The sequence below is a fragment of the Pogona vitticeps genome, chromosome 3 (genome assembly GCF_051106095.1).
Source record: "Pogona vitticeps strain Pit_001003342236 chromosome 3, PviZW2.1, whole genome shotgun sequence".
Taxonomy (NCBI): Eukaryota; Metazoa; Chordata; class Lepidosauria; order Squamata; family Agamidae; genus Pogona; species Pogona vitticeps.
Genome location: NC_135785.1, coordinates 186,028,681 through 186,052,232, shown reverse-complemented (window position 1 = coordinate 186,052,232; position 23,552 = coordinate 186,028,681). Strand labels below are relative to the sequence as shown.

At 39.7% G+C, this 23,552-nt stretch overlaps 1 protein-coding gene across 3 annotated transcripts in view; it reads left to right on the top strand.

Annotated features, from left to right (window-relative positions):
- PHKA2 (phosphorylase kinase regulatory subunit alpha 2) overlaps positions 1-23,552 on the top strand; it is a 70,323-nt gene that overhangs the window by 22,316 nt on the left and 24,455 nt on the right. For all 3 annotated transcript variants that reach the window (XM_072994328.2, XM_072994327.2, XM_072994324.2), the window contains exons 12-26: positions 818-913; positions 2,903-3,010; positions 3,619-3,697; positions 4,232-4,366; positions 5,524-5,633; positions 7,531-7,675; positions 9,750-9,828; positions 11,150-11,316; positions 11,848-12,021; positions 13,242-13,330; positions 17,413-17,546; positions 18,970-19,126; positions 21,286-21,365; positions 22,363-22,441; positions 22,555-22,684. In XM_072994328.2, coding sequence (XP_072850429.2) covers positions 818-913; positions 2,903-3,010; positions 3,619-3,697; positions 4,232-4,366; positions 5,524-5,633; positions 7,531-7,675; positions 9,750-9,828; positions 11,150-11,316; positions 11,848-12,021; positions 13,242-13,330; positions 17,413-17,546; positions 18,970-19,126; positions 21,286-21,365; positions 22,363-22,441; positions 22,555-22,684 — 1,762 coding nt within the window. The remainder of the gene's footprint in view (positions 1-817; positions 914-2,902; positions 3,011-3,618; positions 3,698-4,231; positions 4,367-5,523; positions 5,634-7,530; positions 7,676-9,749; positions 9,829-11,149; positions 11,317-11,847; positions 12,022-13,241; positions 13,331-17,412; positions 17,547-18,969; positions 19,127-21,285; positions 21,366-22,362; positions 22,442-22,554; positions 22,685-23,552) is intronic.

Sequence of the window (23,552 nt, the reverse complement as noted above, 5' to 3'; positions counted from 1 at the left end):
GGGGACGAAGTCCCATGAAACAGCACTGCAATCTCTAAGCCAGGGGTGAGAAATGTGTTGTCCTCCAGAGACTGGTGAATTGCTGCTCCTAACCTCTCTCACTGTTGGCTGTGTTGCCTAGGCCTGATGGGAGCTGCAGTCCAGTAGCATTTGAAGGGGCACATGTTCCCCATCTGTGCTTTAAGTCTAACATATGGAAGGAGTGCTTTTCTGTCCAGAAAAGGACAGCCAGCACATGAGGCAGCAAGTTCCTCGTTCTGATCTCTGCCTGCTGCTTATAGTGAGTGGTGTTTTTTTGTTTTTTGCCCTGCACATCATTCAAAATGTTGACTCCTGCCTGTAACTTTTCAGTGACATCATCCATTCTGCCACCTCGGTGTTCAGTAGAATGATGCCCTAAGCTTCCTTCAGTGTAATTGTTTTGGGTGAAGCATCTGGTGCATTGTTCTTTTAAGTATTATTGTGCTTTTATGGATCTTGATTAACTTTCTTTGCCAGGCAGTATCCAGAGTCCTACAGCAAAATACTGCACATGTTACTGGTGCAGTTTTTCTAATTTAATGTTTGCCAGTCTTGTGCCTGATCAGCAACCAGTTGCATGTCCCATTGCAGAGGACTATGGGGTACAAAAGAGAGCCAACAACCTGTTTCTTGCTGTTAGGTGCTCACACAATGAGATAGGATTCTGAAAAAAATGTTAAACAAAGAAGCATTCGCTTGCTACTTAAGGGGTAGTATTTCTTCCTTGCATAAATATTTCTCTCTTGTTTCTTTTACAGAGCAACATTTTATTTTAAGTCCTCCTTGTGTTTTCCAGGTGCAAGAGTACAGAGAAGCCTTGGAGGGGATACTCATTAGAAAAAAGAATGGGATTCTTTTGATGCCAGAATTGTATGCTGTTCCATCAGATAAGGTAATACAGAAAAATACAGCAGCAACTTCATGGCATGGAACAAGAACAGATTGTAAAATGTATGCCTCACCTGTAAATGTGTTCTGCTTTTTTAAGCTTCCCTGGTTTAATGCAAGTATTGTATTTGTCACTTGTGATTTCTGGCTTTTAGTATTAAAATATAATTGCCTAATAATTCTGTTAGGCTATTTAAAAGAACAATTTGTGCTTGAGTACAGTATATATCTCATTCCAGCGCCATTTCTTTTTATTAGAAGTCTTCTAAAACCATAGAGCTAACCGATTTGTCAAGGAAAGTATTGGAAATGGCTTTCTCATTTAAATTGACATACTTCTTTATAATTCAACAAAATCTACTCACAAATAAATTAATGGAGAAAAATGTTTGCAACCTTTCGGAATAACGTTTCCAGCCTTGGGTCCCCAGATGTTCTTGGACTAAAACTCTCAGAAGCTTTCACCTCTAGTGGTGCTGGCCATGATTTCTGGGAGTTGTAGTCCAAGAACATCTGGGGACCCAAGATTGGGAACCACTGGATAAAGAATATCAGTTCTGTTCAAATCAAACTGAATTTCACCACCTAGCCTTTCCTTTAGGATGAAATAACATATTTTATCAAACAGTGCTTTCTAACTTTAGCAGCTTTGGTCTATTTATATTGACAGTATGCTGTATTTATTTTTTATTTTATTTTTAATTTTTTAAAAAAATTGATTAAGTTTTGAAAAGCTATCACCCTGTTTGTGGACAGGACCCTAGAGAGGGGAAGGCTACCACATGTCTGTTAGAACCCTGCTCTTTCTGACTTATAAAAGCTGCTTCCGTCCAAGCTATCTAAAAGACTCTGCATGAGCCTCACATGTGTGCTTTGTGAGAACACAGGAGAGGGCCTTCTCTGTTGCTGCTCCCTGACTCTGGAACTCCCTCCCATGGGAAGCCAGACTGGCCCCATCTTTGCTGTTCTTCCCCAAGCAGGCAAAGGCCTTTCTCTTCAGGCAGGCTTTCTTTTAGTGACTGGCTGTCTCATTTCTGTGTTATAGGGAAATGGGGCAGAGGTATGAGTAAAGTACACACTACCTTGTTGTATCTTCTGCTAAAGACTAATAAACATGTGGGTTAAGTGCATTGCTTGAACCCCAGCCTGATAAACTATTTCATCATTGCTTGAAACCTTGTAAAAGAGATAGAGTATTTTGGGATTTTATTTATTGGGCATCTGCAAGCTTGGCACCTGCATTGTGGTCATAATCTGTTATGTTTGTAGCTTTGTTGTCTGTTGGAGATGGTATTGCAACTGGAAGCTTCCAAGATCTAGAATATTGTATTGTCAAGTGACAATTTGCATGATCTACTAAAGTTTTGTCTGTGAAGTTTGATCTTCAGCAGCCTATTCATGCATCACCCCCAACTCAATGGCCAGAAACCTCTTGGTATAACTTATGCCATGCAAGCAAGATGACATTTTCATCCCACGATGGGAATGTTTAATTTAAATTAATTAAAATCAGCTCTCTAATCCCCCATCCCCTCACTTTCAAGGTTCTGAAGCTCCCCAGGGTTCCCTTTTATCCAGAGGAAGCCTTTGGGAGCCTCAAGATGGTGGTGGTGGGAGCCTTTTAGAGCCCAGACATGCCACTGGATCACCACCAGTGGTCCTGATCCTAGTGACAGTGACATGGCAGTGATTTTTGGCTGTTAAGGGCCCCTCCTGTGCTGAAGTTTTCAAAGGCTTCCCCAGAGCAAATGGGAGCTCTAGGGAGCCTCAGAACCTGAACTGGTGATAGTTGGCTTTCAATTAATTTAAATGTTGTGTCATGGGATGATGATATCATCCTACTGGTATGGTGTAAGATTTTGCAAGAAGATTTTGGCCAATGACTTCCAGTGGAGTCAGTTCAGACATTTAGTTACTCAATTTTCAAATTAAGAGTATGAAGTAATCCACAAGGATCCACAAACCAATTCAAAGTATTTATTTTGTTTTTGAGGTGAATGAAGAATATGAGAATCCTCACACAGTGGACCGTGTCCCAGCTGGAAAGCTTCCTCATCTCTGGGGTCAATCATTATACATTCTGAGTGCCCTCTTAGCAGAGGTAATTCTATCTTTTACACAGCTAAAGAGAGTCTTTTTACCACTTTATTTGGGTATGTCCTAACTAAGAGCTGGACACACTGCTGGGTTGTTTTTATCCTTCTGTTGGTGAGCCCCATCTAGCCATCTGGACAGCTACCAAGGTTTAGCTACTCCCCTGACATCATGATAAAAATTGCCGTTCATGTCCCCAGAAGCCTGGGAGAAGGGGATTGATTAGCAACTCAAAGGCTATCAAGAAGGTTAAGGCTTTTGGGGGTCCCAAGATAGCACAGAAAAGTCCAGTTGATATGTACATTTTTTTTAAAAAAACTATTTCAGCATTGGGATAGAGGCACTTAAATGGCTGTTAAACAGCTAATTGTAATTTGCCATTTTTGTTATAAAACATTTTAGGCATATCCAGCAGGCCACAGGGACTGCACATTGCCTCCTGTATCTTAACTCCTATTTATGTGGAAGATTTGATTTCTTAGTGGATGGGCATCCGTTATCAAAGCCAACTGTGTCTGCCTAAACCCCCATTAATTTCCCTCTGCTTGCTATTCAACAAGAAGCAGGGTTTGGCCACTTAAATCTATCTTGATTTTAATCTACTTCCCTTCTCAGGGGTTTTTGGCACCTGGTGAAATTGATCCCTTGAACAGAAGATTTTCAACTGCTTTTAAGCCTGATGTTGTAGTTCAAGGTTGGTGACCACTGTTGTGCAATGTTTTTGCTTCTGCTAATATTAGAAATGGAGATAAATCTTCTGAACCTGAGGTGTCTGGTGTTACAGTGCTCTGTTACCTTAAAGAAGGGAGAGATAGCAATCTGTGCTATCTTCCTTGTGCATGGGTTGAGGTCAAGGAACCTGCTGGGAAGGAAATCCTATCAGTTGTACTTTTCCCACCAGACTAGCTTTGAATACATACCATAAAATTGTTTTCATATGTGATTAAGTTCCTTCCAACCTATGGTGACCCTCACATATGTGAGATCTTCAAGGAGCTATTTACTCATTGCCACATCCTAGTAAATTTCCATGTCATATAAGAGATTTGAACCAATGTCTTAAGTCCTAGTCCCACTACACCACACTGTCCACTACGCCACACTGGCATTGAATACAACCCATTAAATTCTTGTCCAGCAAATCCATTTTTGTCTCCCAGAAGATGATTGCATATAATGTTGTATACTGAAAGATAAACTCTATTCCCTCCTTCCCCATCTTGTGCAGTAAATGTCCTAGCAGAGACAAATGAAATTAAAAAACTCTTGAGACATCATGGAATCAATGTTCAGAGCATTGCTGACATTAATCCTACCAGAGTGCAGCCAGCCCGGATCCTGAGCAATCTATATGCCAAGCTTGGTAGGTATTGTAGTACCTTATTGGCTTCTTCAACTTTAAAAACCTTATTTGCTTCCCCTATGTGGCCCTTCACTTTTCCCTTCTTTTTAAAGCAATGTTGACATCCTTTGACATTATTCCTGTAAGTAAATTTCATGAACTGCTCAAAAGCAGTTGTGATTTCATGTATAAGGAAGTACAGTGGTGCCTCAACATACGACCATTTCAAGTTGTGACCAGCTCCGGCCGCAAAATTTTGCTTCGAATTGCGGCCGGAGCTTCGAGTTGTAAATAGAAAAGAGGCAGGGAAAAAAGGCAGGGAATTCAAATTAGAGTACTCACCGTTGGTCGGCGAAGAGGCTGCTTCTTTGTAGCTCTTTAGAGTGTGTGCATTCGCAGAGAGGCTTCGGACTGCCTGGTGCTGCTTTCTGCTTCTGGGTGAGTACATTTACAGGGTTTTGCAGAGTGGGTTTGGGCTGGGGGGTTATGTTTCTGTGCTGTGATGTTGTTTGGTGTGTGTTTTTTTTCAGCCCCATCACCTTCTGATGGGATTTACTTTGTGTGTGTTTTTTTATTTTATTTTTTCAGCCCCATCGCGTTCCGATGGGGCTGGCTGTGCTGTTTATTTTTTTTAGTATTATTATTTCTTTCAGCCCCATCCTGTGCTGTTTATTTTTGGTATTTTTTTTTCTTTCATCCCCATTGCGTTACAATGCAGCTTCCTGTGCTGTTTATTTTTTGTTATTTTTTTCTTTCAGCCCATCATGTTCTGATGGGGCTTCCTGTGTAGTGTTGGGTTTTGTTTTTTACTTTTTTTCCCGGCCGGAACAGGCAGCTTACAACTATATAAAGTTGAAAACAATGAGTATGCACCGGTAGTTAACATCATTAAAAGAAGACATTTAAAAACTACGGACAATGAATAAGGAGGCACCTTACATCCATGATAGGCAATAATAAGGCAAAGATCAATAAATATACAAAATTTTTAAAAATGGAAAACACAAAAATGGAAAACACAAGTAGTACTAAAAATCCAGTCAAAGCCATAATGCATAACGATCTATAAAAATCACACAAAAGTAGCTGGTTACTGGTTATTGATCACAGTTCAGTGATTTTTCTGACATAATTTGTTATAAGCGCAGAATGTTACCTGTGTTGTTCTGTTTCACTAGGACGCAACAGGAACATGAAACTCAGTGGGAGACCTTACAGACATATTGGCGTCCTGGGAACATCCAAACTATATGTAATAAGAAATCAAATATTTACTTTTACTCCACAGGTGAGCTTGTAATATCAAGAGTAAAATTGCTTATTTTCTGCTTTTTCCTCTGTCATTTCTTGACTTTATGTAGTGCAAGCTGATCAAAATTTGTACTCAATTTTAGCTATTCACAGAGCTGAATAATAATAAAACAGGAATATTGATAAAGTACCATGTTTCCTGCTAACAGAAGGGTAGCCTTTCTAACGAGAGAGGCCAAGATTGTACACAGGGGTTAATAATGTTGAGTATTTGTTAATTATTCCAGTGCTGAAAGCAAGAGACATAAAAACAGGCCCTTAGCAAAGCCTGAACACATTACTGAAAATGTATGAAAATCTAGTTCCAGCTAAAGCTATCACAAATTACCACGCAACCACTTATCTAACCACTTATTTGCTATGTGCCGTGACAAAGAACCAACTTGCAACCAGCTGATATTATGGAAATCTTTAATTCATTTCCATGGCATCTGGGGCCTCTTTATTTCAAACAGGTGATATTTGTCTTATAAGAATAACCATAATTATTATACAGTCATTATCACTGTAGGGATGTGGTGGCGCTGTGGGCTAAACCACAGAAGCCTGTGCTGCAGGGTCAGAAGACCAAGCAGTCGTAAGATCGAATCCACACGACGGAGTGAGCACCCGTCGCTTGTCCCAGCTCCCGCCAACCTAGCGGTTCGAAAGCATGCAAATGCGAGTAGATAAATAGGTACCATCTCGGTGGGAAGGTAAACAGCGTTCCGTGTCTAAATCACACTGGCCATGTGACCACGGAAAGATTGTCTTTGGACAAACGCTGGCTCCATGGCTTGAAGAGCGGGATGAGCGCCGCCCCCTAGAGTCGGACACGACTGGACAAAAAATTGTCAAGGGGAGCCTTTACCTTTACCTTTTTAGCACTGTAAGTGCATAATGGATATGTTACAATGTCCTCAGCTTCAGGTTTGCAGGAACTTGAGTCATTAGAATTCATCCGTACAATGTTTTTCCTTTAATAAGCAAGCAACATCGAATTATGTTTAACTGGACTTTATAAATCCAGCAGGTGATCCAGCACGGTGTCTGGTTTTACATATTCATTCCATGCTGGTGGTGCTGAATCAGCATGAGGAAGAACCTGTACAAATATCTTCCTCCTCTTCATTGCAGACAGACTCTAGAATATGAATGCCCAATCAGGAGAAACCCCAGTCCAAGTTATTATCCTTGGGTTCTTTTTGTTTGTTTTGTTTTTGGGCAGTGGTGATGGATGGAATCTGGCAAAGTGAGCCTCTCTGCTATTCAATATCACAAAAAAAACAACAACAAAAAAGCCACCCAGATGTATTAACATTTGCGGCAAAGTGTCCCGGAGCATTTAATATAAGAGGTTGTTATTCAATTAATGTAAGATATTTAGGTACCTCTTTTAAGGTAGAAGCCTCACAAGTGTTTTATGTAAAAACAAGGAATAAGGTTGCCAGAAACAGATACAGCATAGTGCTGGGAGGAGAGCACTAAATTGGAGTGAAATCATTATGTTAAAAATACACTTAAAGCTAATTTTAAAAGGTAATAAAAAGGTCTTCATCTGGCACTGAAAACACAGCAGTTGGTGTCAAGAAAGCCTCCTGGTGGAGAGTATTACATAAATGTAGTTTCTAGTAACTATACTAATGGAACTACAGTATCTTAAAGGGAGTCCCGTTTAAAGTATATATAACAGTAGGAGAAAAAAGGATGTTAACAAAGCATGAATAAGTGTCACTGCTGTGTTTTCTCTGTCTAGAAGTGGTCACAAGTGGAGCACAAGTTGGTGAAAGTTATGATGGTCTTACTCAGACCATATATTTCAAGAACACAGGGTCAGAGCTTCTGTTGGGAAAGAAAACTTACAACATTTATTTGCAATTTGTTCTTCTTTTCAGTTTACGGATCAGCATCACTTTTACTTGGCTTTAGACAATCGCATGGTTGTGGAGATGCTAAGGACGGAATTGGCCTATCTTACCTCCTGCTGGAGGATGACAGGAAGACCAACGCTCACTTTCCCAATCACCAATACAATGCTTGGTCAGTAAAATATTTACCTGAAACAAGAAATGAAAAGGGCTGCTTTATTTGGACAACTCTCAGAATTTAGCTGCCAGCATGGCCACTGTGATTCTGGGAGCTGTGTCCAAAAAAGCTGGAAAATGTTCACCTCTGTCTTAATCACTGCAGCAAAATCCAATATCTCTGCATTCATGCAATTTATGAGAACAGCATTTCTATTTTTATGCTACATTTCTTATTGGATTCAAAAGCAGAGGGATAATGAAATAAATTCCTGTTTTTGTAAATATGTTAGACTATAAATGTTACTTTGTGTTAACCTTGAATTTAGACAGTTTTTGTTATGAAAGGGGCAATCTGAAACTTTCATATGCAGAGAATTATGGGGCAATTTTATGTACCTATTTAGTAACAGGATCAAAAGTACCATCTGTTTTCCAGTAAAACAATGTAGTTTCTCATAAGTCATTAGGATCAATGACACCTAACAAAGTAGAGTATAAAGACCTATATCAATGGTATGTGGGGTCTTAGGTGGCAGACAGAAGACAGATAGACAGATGTGCAATTAAATTGATGTAATAAGTGAAGATATTTTCAGCAGTACTGCAGATGTAACATCTGTGCACAATGTATAGGAATCGTTAAGCAGTGCATATAATAGCAGTGCATGCTTTATAAAATATAAACATTCTGTTACATGTTGTTAAACTTGAATGCAATTGTAATAGTTATGCTAGCATAAACATATAGTCATCATGCACTGGCAGCAGTAATATTAAATCTAAGAGACTTTGCAACCATTGCTCGTGCTTTTCTGAGCAGTCTGTGCACAACCACCCCGTTTCACAGCTGCTTGAGTACAACAGACAAAATGGTTACAACAAGGTTACTATGATTTACCGGCATTGTGTCAATGAGATAGGACAGTTGCCCCTGATAGCAGTTATGAAGGTACTACTTTCTGAAACTATTGTTCTCACTTCTCTTTATGTCCTGGGGGGAAGGACTGTAAAATACCACATAATCACATCTCTTCATGGAGAGTTATGGAAGACCAATATGGAACAAGGTTTTATGACTCCCACCCAGTGTTGTGAGTGTGTTTGGCTGTTGACTGAGGGTTAAGTAGACATGATAAAACTAAGGACACACAAGGCTTGTATTCATTGCGTAACACCGTCCTCTGAAACATTCCTCTAGAATGCAGTGGACCAAAGGTCAGACTAGGTGAGGTTCTCAGTCCACATTTAGAAGCAGTTGGGTGATGAAAAGTGTATGTCCTATTTGTCTTGCAAATTAGTTTACTGTGTTTTGCAATTGCCTAACTAAGGCTATCGGGCCTAGTTTGTAAGACTGATTGCCTAATTCACAAATCTGATTGCTCAGACAAACAGCTAGGAGAAAATCTCATCCTGTTAGGAGTGGGAAAATATGTAATCCCTTTTAAGTTTAGTTTGACCCTAACAGCAGCCACTGCATCTAACTGAGAGTTCTGTTCTCTTACCTTGTTTTTTGTGAGGATGACACCAAGTCAGAAGGAAAACAGAAATGGAAATGTCTGATGAAGTGGACTTGTCCACAGAAGCTCACATTAAAAAAACATTAAAGTCTTTGACCATGTTTTTGTCTGTTTTTACTTATTATTTCTGTTTATTTTATTTTATTTTGCATACTGCTCTATAGCCTAAAATCAAAATAAATAGATTTAATAAGTGAAGATGTTTGCAGCAGTACTGAAAATGGAAATGCGGTGCATAATGTGCAGGATTTTTTATGCTAGCTATCTAATAACAATGCATGCTTGCTCATAAATTTCATTCAACTCCAAATAAAAGAAGTGTTGTGAGATTGCTGCAAAGTAAAAATGCTTGCAGTTAGTTTGTTTTAATTTTTTCTCCATCTTCATCCTGCTTATGCAGAATAAATTTAAACCCACCAATGCTTTGTTTTAGGTGGAGCTGGTTCTTTTAACATGAAAAAAACAATAGCAATGTATCATTTCATATAGAACATCCTAAGTATTTTTTAAAATGAATTGGTTAAATAACATTATTGCCCATATTCACATCTGTTTTATTTCCTTTTTGAGTGGATGATGGGTCTGATGTCGATCCAGCCATTCTTGCCACTATAAGAAAACTTGGGGATGGATACTTCGGAGGGGCCAGGTAAGATTCCAGTATCTCTGTTTTCATTTGAAGCTGTTCCTCTTTCTCTGCTTGAGGAACACATTTCAAGACCTTCTCTGTTCCATCTGATGCAGGGGTGGATAACCTCAGTGAGTGCAGCAGCCATTTTATGGTCCCTGATAGCCTCCATTTTATTGATCTCCAAAGAATGCAAAGGAAAAAAGAGAAAGATCCTATAATGGGGTATTTGGGGGTGTTAAACCTGAAAGAGGCCCTGCAGCCTATTTAAAATGTAAATTATTGCCCCTTGGGAAATTTTGGCAGGGGCAGGGAGGTCACCAAAAAAGCTGTGGGGATTGCAGTTTGACCACCCCAACCTAATGTTTCATGAGATTTAGCTGCTTCTCTGTTGTGTTCTTAACAGGCTTAATTGTCTGTAACCAGAGATTCTTTGTATTCTTACTACTGGTCAGAACCCTATTGTTTGTGTAAAAGTGTGAAGTTTGTGTAAAATTGCTGCATCTAATTGTTGAGGTGCCAGGACATGTCTCAGTTGCTCAGCCTGGTCATACAACTGATTGTGCAAGCCAAGATGTGGGCCAGCATTTCATCACCTAGCTACAAATAGTCATAGCAAGTTATGTGAATCTTATGGAAATATCAGTAGGGTTCTGGTTACTAAATTGTATGAGTTTTAGACTTTCCAATAATAATTTATTTTGTATTCGATTTTGAGTGCAGAAGTTGTAGCAGAAATTTCAGTTCCTGGCATGCCCTGGTAGGCTTTGGAAACAGTGGTGTCCGAAAACTCAGAAAACTGCTGGTGGTGAATGTATAACAGGGTAGGCAGCTGTGTCTCCCCAATGTTGTCAGATTACAATGCCCATCACTTTTAGTCAGCCTAGCCAGGAAGCTGTAGGCCAGCACTATCTGGACAGTAAGACAGGCTCACCCTCAGGTCCTGGTGTAAAGAATATTTAGTCAGCAGCACTGAACAAGGGTGGCCAGTGGTCTTGTGGCAATATCTCTGTGGCCTTCCTTACACATATCCAGTGTTCTGTGCTCAAGTTTCCAGTCATACGACTCCAAAGACTTGACAAGAAGAATGTGATTATTACCGGCAATAGGAATTAAAAATAGTTTACCTTAATGTGAAGACCATTTTTCTGTCATGGTTAGTAGACCTGTTCTTTATGAATTTGTGAAACCACTGTAACTGCCAAAATCCCTTTTTCCTGTCTAGTGATCATCGATCATAGAAGTCTAATAAATGTTTTAGTTATTGTTATTAAAAGATTAATTTACATGTAGAAAACAACGTGATTGTCTTATTTTTATTCTCCCGTTTATTTTTCTTCAGAGTGAAGTTGGGCAAATTTTCAGACTTTCTGACCACTTCGTTCTACACAAACCTCAGTTTTCTGGATCCTGATTGTAATGGAAGGCTGTTCGATGATGGCAGTGAAGGTTATTCTAGCCCAGAAAGTGGCTATGAACTAGACTATTATGGAGACTTTTGTGACAAAGGTAGTGCCACATCATTCAGTTTACCCATGGAATATCTTCATAAATGTGAAATGTGTCCCTTCTTACTAAGTAAAATGCCTTTCTGTGGTCTCACTAATATAGAGAGATGAAAAATGTGTGACCTTCCAGAGGTTCCTCTTCTGTGACACCTGATCCTTCCTCACCATCAACTGGGCTAACTACCGCTGGCAGGAGTTGATGTCCAACGGCATCTGGAGGGCCACACATTTATCATCCTTGGCTAAAACATCATTTTAACACAGCACTTCGTAGACATTGGGGCAAGTGTTGGTATTGTTTTCACTATAGTTCCAAGTATCCCTGACATAGCATAGCCACTGGACATGTTGGCTGGGTGGGGTTTTTGGAAGTTGTAGTTTTATAAAAGATAATTGAAAGTCTGAGACTTTGACTATAATTTCATATTTGCATTGTTTGTATTTTTCTAATACTCAAAGGCTGTGAGATTTGGAAGGAAGGATAGTAGCTGTCTCTGTCCCAAACTGCTTTGGTTTGTGTATGTCTTGACAGAAAGCCAGGATGAACTGGACCAGTACATAAATAATCTGTTGCAGAGCACTGCTCTTAAGTCACATTTACCTCCTGTATCAAAAACCAAGGGTTCATCCACCGTATTCAGTGCTGCTCATTCCACTAGAGAAATACTGTCCATCATGGCCAAGACAAAGGGATTGGAAGTTCCAAGTAAGTTTCTGTCTACAGCATTTTAACCTTTTTCCTTTCCCCAGATGGAATGCCTGCACATGTCAGACTCTTTTGTTGCAAAGAAAAAGTAGCCCACACTAATTGCCACTGCTCATAACTATTCCACTGCTATTATGTCATAACCCTTTAGCCCAATGTAGCCTTTGAATAATAAGATTCTTGTCACAAAAAGAAAGTGAATGATATGACATCATGTACAAATTTGGCGATTTTCTTCCAGAATGTTTTGTATTCCAAAGTTGTTGGTAATAAGCATCTAACATTATGCCAGTTGAAATAAATACAAATCCAGAAAACTTGTAAATCAGAAGCATGCTGGTAAAGTTGAAGGAGGAGGAACAAAGGAGTGGATAAAATGAAATGCATCAAGAAATGTTGATTGAAACCCTGAAACTCAAGTTGTTCTCAAGATCAAAAACTATAATGTATAATAAATCCTAGTTGACTTGATAGATTGGCTTTAGTGGGTGAGATTAGCTTATTTTAAAGCTGCCCAGTTTTTATAAAGTGTTCTCCCAAGGCTGAGTGACGCAACAAGCCTAAATTTTGAGGAGGTGAAACTCAGTGTTGCCAAGTCCCTGAAGAAATAAGGAGTTGTGTGACCCAGATCTTACCCAGGCTTCTTCTGAGTCCTGGATATGGTGTTAAAATAGTATAATATTATAATTTATTATTGTGTGTTAATATAGTTGGTGTAAATGTTGAAATGGTTTGGACATGAAATATATAGAAACAATGCTTACTGTTTTGTCCAGTAGCACATGAAATAATGCTGACATATCAAAGTCTTTATTATACCATCTTTTTTCCTGGATCTGAACACATATATTCTGATTTCAGGCCAGAGGAAACTGGTTTCCTTTCCTAAGGGCCTAACAATGTGTTAGACAAAAATATGTGTAAGCAAGCCCTGATGACTTCATCTGCTTCTTTCTTCAGGAGAAAATGTGATTGCAGCATATTTAGGGAAAGGGGTGATGCATGATGTTTACTCTGCCTCCTATTTTTGGCTTTTTAAATTGCTTCTCTGTAAACAGTTCTTCCTAGAAAGGGGAGAAAGGGGTGTTGCATTATACCTGTTTGCTAATACTGTATGACTATACCCTTAATTTCATTTGTAATTTAATTTCTGGAAGACTTTGAATTTTTACAATCGCAGTTCCGTATACTCAGAATAGCCTGATATGTTTTCATTCCAGATGTTTCAATGTCTTTACCTACAAAGGTTTTAAATACTCACCGGAAATCTCTGAACCTTGTAGACACTCCACGTGCTGTGATGGACAAGGTAAAGCTGCTCCAGTGTTTACATTTGGAAAACATCGTGATTTATTTTTGCTTGAAAATGTTGGCTTTGGAAGAAAAAAAGTAACTGAAAGGTATTAAGTTGCGTTCAGTAACAACATATTTCAGTTTGATTCTACAAAATGAGAATAGTTAGTGAATTAGAATTTTTCTACTCCGTACAGTGGTGCCTCGCACAACGATTGCTTCATACAACGATGAATTCACACAGCGATGGGTTTCTTTGAGGAATTTCCCCCATCGTTTAACGATGTTCTCTATGGGGGAATTTCACTTAACGATGTCCCTTTTTCGCTCCTGTAAAAGTGTCTTAAACTGTTAGAAACCTGTTTTAAATGCTTGTAATCGTTAGCCCACCTCCTGAACCCTATGCAAACTTAATTTGGTGTTGTTCTGAGTCGTTGTTAATTTTTGGTGATTTTTTAAATTCTCCACTGAAAGCCTTTGAATGGTCCATTCAAAGGCTTTCAATGGAGAATTTAAAAAATCACCAAAAATTAACGACGACTCAGAACAACACCAAATTAAGTTTGCATAGGGTTCAGGAGGTGGGCTAACGATTGCAAGCATTTAAAACAGGTTCCAAACATTGTAAGACACTTAAAAATGAGCGAAAACAGACATCGGAAAGGACTTCAAAAGCACTGAAGCCGGCTTCAGTGCTTTTGAAGCTCTTCCGTTTTTGCTTTTTTGCTACCCTTCTCTTTTTCGTTTTTGCTACTCTTCTCTTTTTCTTTTGGCTCAAGACACCATTGTACTTTCTTCCCTTTCCATCTCCATTTTGTGTTTTCCTTCAAATCTCAGTGGCAGACAAATCCTTAAGATTCTCTCCAGTTTGAAAATTATTGGGCACTACAATGGGGCCTGCTGTCTGCTTACAGCGATCGTTCCCCACCTTGGATCCCCAGATATTCTTGAACTGCAACTCCCAGAAATTCTGGCCTGCGTGGTTAGTGGTGAAGTTTTCTGGGAGTTTTAGTTCAAGAACATATGGGAAGCCAGGGTTGGGAACCCGCTGGCTTACAGATTACAAGGTCCATGTGTGTGTGGCTCTTTCTAAAGAAAGACTGATATTGTTGGTTCAGGTCGCAGTCACATTAGAGAAATGCCCCCCTTCTTTCTCACATCTTCTGCTTCCTGTATAGTCACAACGTTGTGGCAACATGGCGTATATCCTGTGATAGTGGTTCATATGTTTTTTAATCATTCTGCTTTTTGGGGGATGAATTAAATGTGGTACGTTTATCTACACCCCTTGAGCGGGATATATCCCCTTCCTTTTCTTGTGTCTCTCTCTGCCCCCTTCCCTTAATTTTTTTTTCTGGCCATGTACTGATCTGGGCCATTTCTTACTATTTCTGTGCCTCATTACCCTCTATGGAGGAGAACCCACAGCGTACTGAAGTGGCAGTCATGTTCCATATTTGACAGAAGTATACCAACACACTGACATTCCCCTTTGAAAATTAATAAAAATAATTAGGGAAGTTGAATGACATCAGATGAGGGAGGTGGGACCGCAAACTAGATGCATAGGAAATTAATCAGATTTGGAGTACACAATGGAATGTCGGTTGTACTGTATGATGAAATGTGGAAAAAATATAATAGTAGCCTCCCAGTGGGCTGGATTTGATGCGGAGGTAGCTCAGAGGGGGGAACGAAATAATTGGTAATGGCCTTGCATTATCTGAACCTTTAAAAGGCTCAAAATTCATGAGGAGTAACTCAGAAACATTTTGCAGGTGTGACTGCAGCCTCACCTAGTTATCCATAGAGTTAATGACACTTATTACTTAATCATAGCAAGAGTTGGGGATCTAGATATTTTGGTAATCGTCAGAAGTGCCACAGACTTTGTGGGACAGCATCTAGCTGTGAGAATGAGCTAAACGTTCTGCAGCACACATTTTAAAAATGAAAAGTGGCTTGGGGAGGGAATTAAGAATGTTTCTGAAAGACCTTGTAAAGCTTACAAGTTGCATTGCTATATCCAGCCCTAATCACCTGCAGCTTAAGCACCTGTGGTTTCAACCTTGTCTTAGTTCCAGTTTGCTTAAGGCAGTGTTTGTAGAGTTCCAGAATCAGAGCAGGCTCTGCTTATCTTCACTGTGGTTTTTGCATTATCTGCTCTGAGGCCAGGAACAGGTCATGGAAATTCTCTTTTGGATTAAGGCACCTCCCTGTCTGGCCAGATGTTTCTTGGGGGGTGTTGTAGTCCAAAAAAAGGAACTTCTCCATGCTCTGTCTTGGACTCTTCCTCCTGGTGAATGATACCAAGCACACAGACTTACCAATTTAACAGTGTGATACAGTGAGGAAAACAAAGTTTGCCTTAAACAAAGTTTGTTTTCCTTCTGTTACAATGATATATTGAAAAATAATGTGTGATCATATCACTATTCTCAGAAAAAAACAGAAGCTGTTTTAAGTGGGAAGAAACCAGTACAGTGGAGCCTTGACTTACAGACGGCTTGACTTACAGACTTTTTGAGTTACAGACTTCTCTGGCCGCAAAATTTAGGTTTGACTTGCAGACTGAGATTTGACTTACAGACCAAAAAAAAAAACCCAAAATGGAACAAAAATGGCCTGTTACGGGATTAATCGGTTTTCAATGCACTGTAGGTCAATGGAGACTTGACTTACAGACTTTTTGACTTGAGAACCGCCTTCCAATATGGATTAAGTTCTCAAGTCAAGACCCCACTGTAAAAGCCAAAACTAATCAGGATGCAGGCACAATTTATTACCTTTCATTTTTATTTGTCATGCTTTACAAGTTCCAGTTGTTGCCAGGATCCAGTGAAGTATTGCTTTTATTTATGGCATTTCTACCACACTTTTCCACTACAAGGTGGTACTTAAAATGGTTTGCAATCATCATAAAACACAATAAAAATACATAAGAAATTCAACAAGTATTAACATCAAATAAAAGAAGAGACCCCCCCCCCAAAAAAAACCCCATTAAAATCAGTTATATCTACAAACAGGTACAATCTGGCATACCTCCACTGGCTTCTTCTGCTTTCAACAGTGGAATCAGGACTTTCTCCCTTCCCTCATCTTTCCAGTCTTTCATGTAGCAAAAATATGCTCTGGTTTCTTTGCCTTCTGGAGCAGATTTTTAGGATACAAATGAGGGGCTGCAGTAGAAAAGGGGGATTACCTGTCTTAATTCTTCTAGCAGAAGCAGAAGTATATACTGGCCTTTGGATATAATGGCTGATATCCTGTTGCTAAGCATAATAAATCACAAACAGAATCGGCCCACTGAGTCACTGGATATTTGATGTGATGTGTCAACTCCTCCACAAATCCCATTGATACAATGGGCTTATTCTGGTTGTGTCTTACTACACTAAGCAACAGGATTTCAGTCATTTCTTTGTATGAATATTAACAATTTGAACAGCAAAGCTTCAAATGTAACCACAGTGTTCATTTCTATTCTGGAGGAAGGGTGGCAAAGACAAACAGAAACCCCACATAAAAAAAAAGATCAAGGCTGAACTGGCCTTTTCTATCACCAGCAGTTGCAGTCTCTCATGTAAACATAAGAATAAACAATATCCTGTTCAGATAGGCAAGGTATTATTTTTTCCAAATGTTTGTATGAAAAATGGTGGCACTGAAGAAGACGAACAAGTCATGGTCAAAATGCATTTCTCCTATACTAGGAATTTTGTGTTTACTGCTCTATCTATTCATCTGTTTTTAATTTGTTTGACTTTTTGTTTGTTTTTAATTCATTTTACTTTTCTTTTTGTGGCTCTGAAACTTCCCAAGTATATCCCAACCTAAAAGTACAAAAAGTACAAAAACCTGAAAGTACAAAAAGTACAAAGTGAACCTTCCAGATTTGCATAAGTCCTCCTTGAATAAAATAAACTGCAAAGCTGCAGGAAAGAACAGAAAAACTTCTGTAATTTAATATTTAATTACATGTATGTGCCCCTCATGTTCTCTGGGGATCAGCTATGGCTAATAAACTACACATCACCTTTTCATGTTCAGGCTCTTTTGACTTCTGGTCATTTGATGTTTGTCTTTGATTAATAGGAGCTAGAGACTGTTCTGCATTTACCCAAGGATGCTCATGGTGATTTGGACTGTGAGAAATTAGTTGAACAGCTAAAGGAATGCCCTACTTTGCATGACCAGGCGGATATATTATACATCTTGTACCTAATAAAGTAGGTGTTGTAGTATCTACTAAGAACAACTCCATTTTTATTTTTCTGATATTTACAATCAAGGTCCTAGCTATGCTAATTTTTATGAGATTGCTCTTGTACATTACCCTGACAGCTGGAGCTATATTGGTTTCCCTCTGTTCATTCATGGGTAAGAGCAGAAATGTATTTACAGATACTGCGTGGAGATCTTTGTAATTCTTATGGCTCATGTAAGAAAGTCTTATGCTTCTTGTTCTTTGACGTTTACAGCCAAGACATTACCAGTGCTTATTAATAATGTTTATAACTAGCTTTTTTAAAATCCCAATCATTTGCTCTTAACACTTACACAAAATCATTTGAAATCCTATCTAGATTTTACTCACATTTTTCACTTTTTCCTGTATAAGGTTGGCTATTCTATCACAGCACAGAACATAATTTTTGTCCAGACAGAGTTAAAAAACAAAAACAAAAACTTGCATTGAATTACTCCTGTGGTCTTTTCTGATGTCATGGCTCCTATACTAATGGAGTCGCAGAAATTAGTCTTAGAGATAGCAGGTATTGTCTGGCCTAAAACCACAGAGAATTCCAGCCGGCTACCTTGTCCATGTGGCCGAACTGCTGTCAGCAAGCAGCAGCAGCCCTGGTTCTCAGCATCCTGCTTGTTGAGAAAGAGCAGGAGACATTCATCCTCCCATGCAGTACTGGGAGGAAAAGCTGGGAGGAAAAGCTACCCAAATGGCAGAGTGCATTATATGGGGGAAGGGGCTTTTTTGTTTGTCCCAGCTGTTTTTTTCCTATAAGAAAAATCCTGTATGTTGTGCATGGCTGAAACTTGGGGACACAGTATACACGGTTCAAGTGACAGCGCTGGAAAGTGTCTAACCTGTGTGAACTCTATAAAACCAATTACTTTACAAAACAAGTGGTTTAGAGGTGGTAGAATGTCTGCCATTTGGCTGCATAAATATTGAAGTGATGTAGCTCCTTGGAATTCTTGCATGCTTCTATTTCAAGACCTGAGGATACATCTGTGCAAAGCTTTTCGGAGCGTGAATGGAGAAATACTTCAGTGCCTGTTCTGTACTGAAGCGATGAGTAATGCACTTGACTTCACTGAATTGCTCATAGGCCTAAATCAAGTACTGCTTGCTGTGGTTTTCAAAGGGACTGTTGGAAGTTAAATGTCAAAAACCTATTAATTTTTAATCTCACTTGGTCTCTCAAGTGACTTTTAAAATTACAGGTTTTAGAGAGGTATTTCAGGATGGAGTTTCCATAGACTTTTAAGAGCGATTTCCTGCTTCCCTCTAGGGAAAATGTTTAGTTGCACCTGCAACTTTTTATTAAGAAAAGAAAAGAAAAAAGAAAACATAATCTAACAAAGTGTGTGTGTGTATATATATGTGTGTGTGTTTCTGTCTCTCTTTTTAAGAGGCCTAGACTGGGAAACACAGCTCTATGGTCAATGTGGGGTCACAGTACATTGCCTCCTGAATGAGCTCTACAGCAAAGCAGGTCTGAACCAAGAATGGGGATTGATCCGCTACATCTCTGGTATACTCAAAAAAAGAGTGGAAGTTCTCTCTGAGGTATAAAGCCTTTACATATCTTACTTACCCTGGGGTTTAGTAGCTGGTACCCTATAAAATCCATCCATATGCCCCAGGCAGCATTGTCATCATTGGGGTTATGGAACTTAACAGTCCAAAGCACCTGGATGCACCAAGGGCGGGTGATAACTTTATTAGTCCAGTAAAGAAAATCAATAGACCAATTAAAAAAATCAATAAACAGGCACTACCTTTTGACCCCATACAGGACTTCATCAGGCCAGGCACCACAAGGCTGTGGATAATACAGAAATAAGGACTAAAGAGCTATTATTTCCTTTTCTTTTTTTTTCATCTTCTTTTTCCTGTTGAATCATTCAAGATGTCAGTCCTGTCTTAACCATGCCTTCCTCTGCACGTTAGGGAGTAGAGAGATTCCTCTAGTAGTAAAGAAATGTCCTTGCAGTACAGTGGTGCCTCGCTTAACGAGCGCACCGCATAATGACGAAATCGCATAGCAATCCATTTTTTCGGATCGCTAATGCGATCGCTTAACTTTTTTTAAATAGGGCTAAATTCGCTTTGTGAAGACCGGTAAGCGTTTCGCTTACCGATCTTCGCAAAACGAAGCCCGATGATCAGCTGTTCGGCGGCCAAAATGGCCGCCGGAAGCCCGGAAATGGCCCAAAATGGCCGTGCGCAGTGTTTTCGCGCCCTCGTTAAGCGATGCGAGGGCGCGAAAATGGCTGCCAGCCATTACGAAGCTTCGCTGAATGGTGAGTATTTGGCCCATTTGGAACGTATTAAACCATGTTTAATGTGTTCCAATGGAAATCCCTGCCCCGTTCAACGATGCTTCAGCATAGCGAAGGTTAATCCGGAACGGATTAACCTCACTATGCGAGGCACCACTGTGTATCTGGAAGCTGAGTCATGGCAACTGGACTTCTTTCCTATTAGGTTGAAATGTTTCGCTGCTCATCCAAGTAGCTTCTTCAGACTGAACTAATAATGACTCAACTTCCAGATAATCTCACCTGGATGACTGAGAATCTTCACAGAGATATCCCTATAGCATAATTTGCAACTGAGTCCTAGATTGAAACAAATGTATGGTGTCCTAATAGAAGATGGCCAATGGTCTCTGCTGAGGTTACTGATCACCCTGATTTGAACAATGTACTTTTATACAGAGTGTGAACTATTGAGTTCCTAGAGGGAAGGGGTGGTATAAATCAAATTCATCATCATCATCCAACCCATTTAACTGTAGCAGCCCTGTGGCATAAACCTTGAGACTCTTGCTATTCATACAAGTGTAACCTTTAAGTGTCATGGAAGTAATTTTGAGGAATTGTTTGAACATATATCTAATGCATTTTGAGACATTTATTTTCAGTGTGGTGAATTTTTCAGGGTCTTAAATCATGCAAGTAGTCTTTATGAATAGAATGAGGGTCCCTCAGCAGCCAGTTGCCTTCCAGCTTGTGAGAAATAATATCAACCTAGGCAATACACCTACCATGAATTTTTGTTTGTTTTTGAAGAACTGCTCACCTAAGTTGCAAACTCCATCTATTTGTCTTAGCATGGATTTTTGTTACCTATGTATCTTGCATTTATAATGCTTTGTTTTGAAGATAAGAACAGCCTTAAGATGTAGGTCTGATTGCCCAGGTATATGTTACAGAAGAAATCCAGTTGTGGGAGGGAAAATGATTACTGAGTATATATGCATTCACATTAAAGTCTAATTTAAGGGGCCAGGGTGATTGGGCTCATCCCCATCACTTCTCCAGGCAGTGTTAAGCATGAGGAGAAAGAGTGCCTGCGTAGAGGAGCTAAACTCAATGGGCTGTATCTGTACCAGGTAGAGAAAACCTGACCATGATTCCTCTGCTTCTGCTTTAGGGATAGTTTGGAGCTTGGAGGACTTATTTGATTAAAAGTTGGAGGAATCTGGGAGTTGTAGTCCCATAAAGTGGCTTTTTCAAGATCCTGGGAGACATAGTGAAAGTGCTACTTCTCCTACCTTCATGATGACATGAGAAATGGTGTCAGGTGCCCAGAGGTGGAGCCATGGAATAAATAACCCAAGCAATGTGCTGTGTTTTTAAAATGTAAAATAGCAAAATTCTGTTGGTTCCTGCATGGTGAACAGATTAGTTTCACTCACTCCTCCCTTTGTTCTCTGCCAGGCATGTACAGATCTTTTGTCACACCAGAAGCAACTTACAGTTGGTCTTCCTCCTGAACCTCGGGAGAAAACAATTACAGCGTAAGTGTGGCCATACCCTATCACTGTCCCATAGCTACATTACCAAAGCAAAGCAAAGCAAAAAGCAAAGCGTGCTGTTTATATACCGCCCCATAGCGCTTCAAGCACTCTCTGGGCGGTTTACAATTTAATTATGCAGGCTACCCATTGCCCCCCCAGCAAGCTGGGTACTCATTTTACCGACCTCGGAAGGATAGATGGCTGAGTCAACCTTGAGCCGGCTACCTGGGATTGAACCCCAGGTCGTGAGCACAGTTTTAGCTGCAGTACAGCTGTTTAATCACTGAGCCACAAGGCTCTAACCCCTTCCCCCAAAGAGAGGGAGGAGTGCCCCCCTTGTTTCAAGCTGAATTGCGCTTTTGAAGGTTTCCAGGAGTGAAATTAAGTTTGAAGAATAAGGTTCATGCTCCTCACATCATTTGTTTAAAGAAAATTTCGGGGATGCTTTGCTGCTATTAACAAAGTTTGCGAGGGTAGCAGTGAATTTGTTTGTGAGGGGAAAGACAGAGTGGGCCCTGACAGCAGGTGAGTGAGGGCATGGTTACTCACCGGTTAGCCGTAGGCAACCAGTATTTCCATGCTCACAAAGGAGCGAATCATCAGAGGAGAAGCGGCTTGCTCCATTTCTCCTCATGCTAGCCTGCCTTTTCCACTTGCTGTGGAGGAAGGAAAGGCTCTTCCTTTTAACCAGACTGGAAACACAGAAGTCTTTTGGAGAAGTAAGAACCATCCATCCTTTTCCACTAGTTCTTTTAAAAATGTTATTACATTCCTGCGGGCCTTCCATCTTTCTGAATAGTCAGATTAGAAGCACAGGTTGGTGTTATCTTAGTAGTCTACTGAGATATTTTGTGGACCATCAACTTCTGTGGTTATATTCAGAAGGCTGATTTACTGAAGAATTGGGGGTGGGGGGAGAGAATTATTGATAGGAGTTTATCCTGCAAAAAAGGTACGTATTGACAGTTTGTAATTATACATTTGTATTTTTTTCAAGGCCTTTACCACCTGAGGAACTGACAAAGCTAATCTATGAAGCCAGTGGCGAAGACATCAGCATTGCAGTTCTTACACAGGTAGTGTGGAAAGAAGCCGTTCTGTGTTTGAGGAAACTGGTTTCATTGTTCTTCTGGTGCTTCAGCTTTTACAAACATGATGCATGGACATTCTTTCTCTTCCTTGCACACAGGAAATCATGGTCTACTTGGCAATGTATGTCCGCTCCCAGCCCAGTCTATTTGCGGAAATGCTTCGTCTCCGCATTGGACTTATTATTCAAGTGATGGCCACAGAACTGGCTCGCAGCTTGAATTGTTCAGGTGAGACTGGTTTTATAACCTCCACTCAGTACTAAAACGGGAGGAAAAACATTTTCAAAAAGATACTCATGTTCGCTCTCTGTTCCAGTATATATAACAAAAACAAGAAAAGGATTGTGGCACTTCTAAGGTTTACAGATTATTTTAGCCTGAGATGTTATGGGTTACAATCCAATTCATCAGGCACATGGAGTCCAGGACACAATGTACATGGTTGTGAAGACAGCGGCCAAATGAAGAGGGATTTCAGCTGAAGTGGAATTTCTTCTAAGAAAAAGGAATTTCAAAGAGAGATTTTAGAGAGCCGTAACTGAAGTGAGCTAAATCCATAAATTGCAGAGCATTAATCAGAGACCTGGTTGTCTTAACTTTGCTCTGTTTATATCAATAAGCATGTTTTCACTGTAGTCCTGAGTATAATAAAAACACTGAATTTCTTTGACACAAATCTAACCACAACACAATCAACTTTTTTCTGAGCTCATAACTCATTGCTTCAGCACTGCAGAGATTAAAGCCCACAGTTGTTTTGTATTATGGAATTATTCTATCTATTGCAAGGATGTTAATATAACAAACGCTTTGCAAGTTAATAACTATTCAGTTTCATTTGTTCCCACCTGTACATTGGGGAAAATTACAGTGGCAAATAGGTAATGAGTTGCTGTTTGTATTCATTGCTGAATGCCAAGTCAAATAAGTCACACGTGATGAGCAATAAAAGCAGTGACTAGTCTGCTAGTGACAATTTTTCACTGCACTTTACACCATGGTAATTTAACTAGCATAAATAATATAAGTCTGGCCCCTGTGTTCTCCATGTTGAATTCCATGTGCCCAAGGAAGGTAGGTCATAAAGAGATGGGCA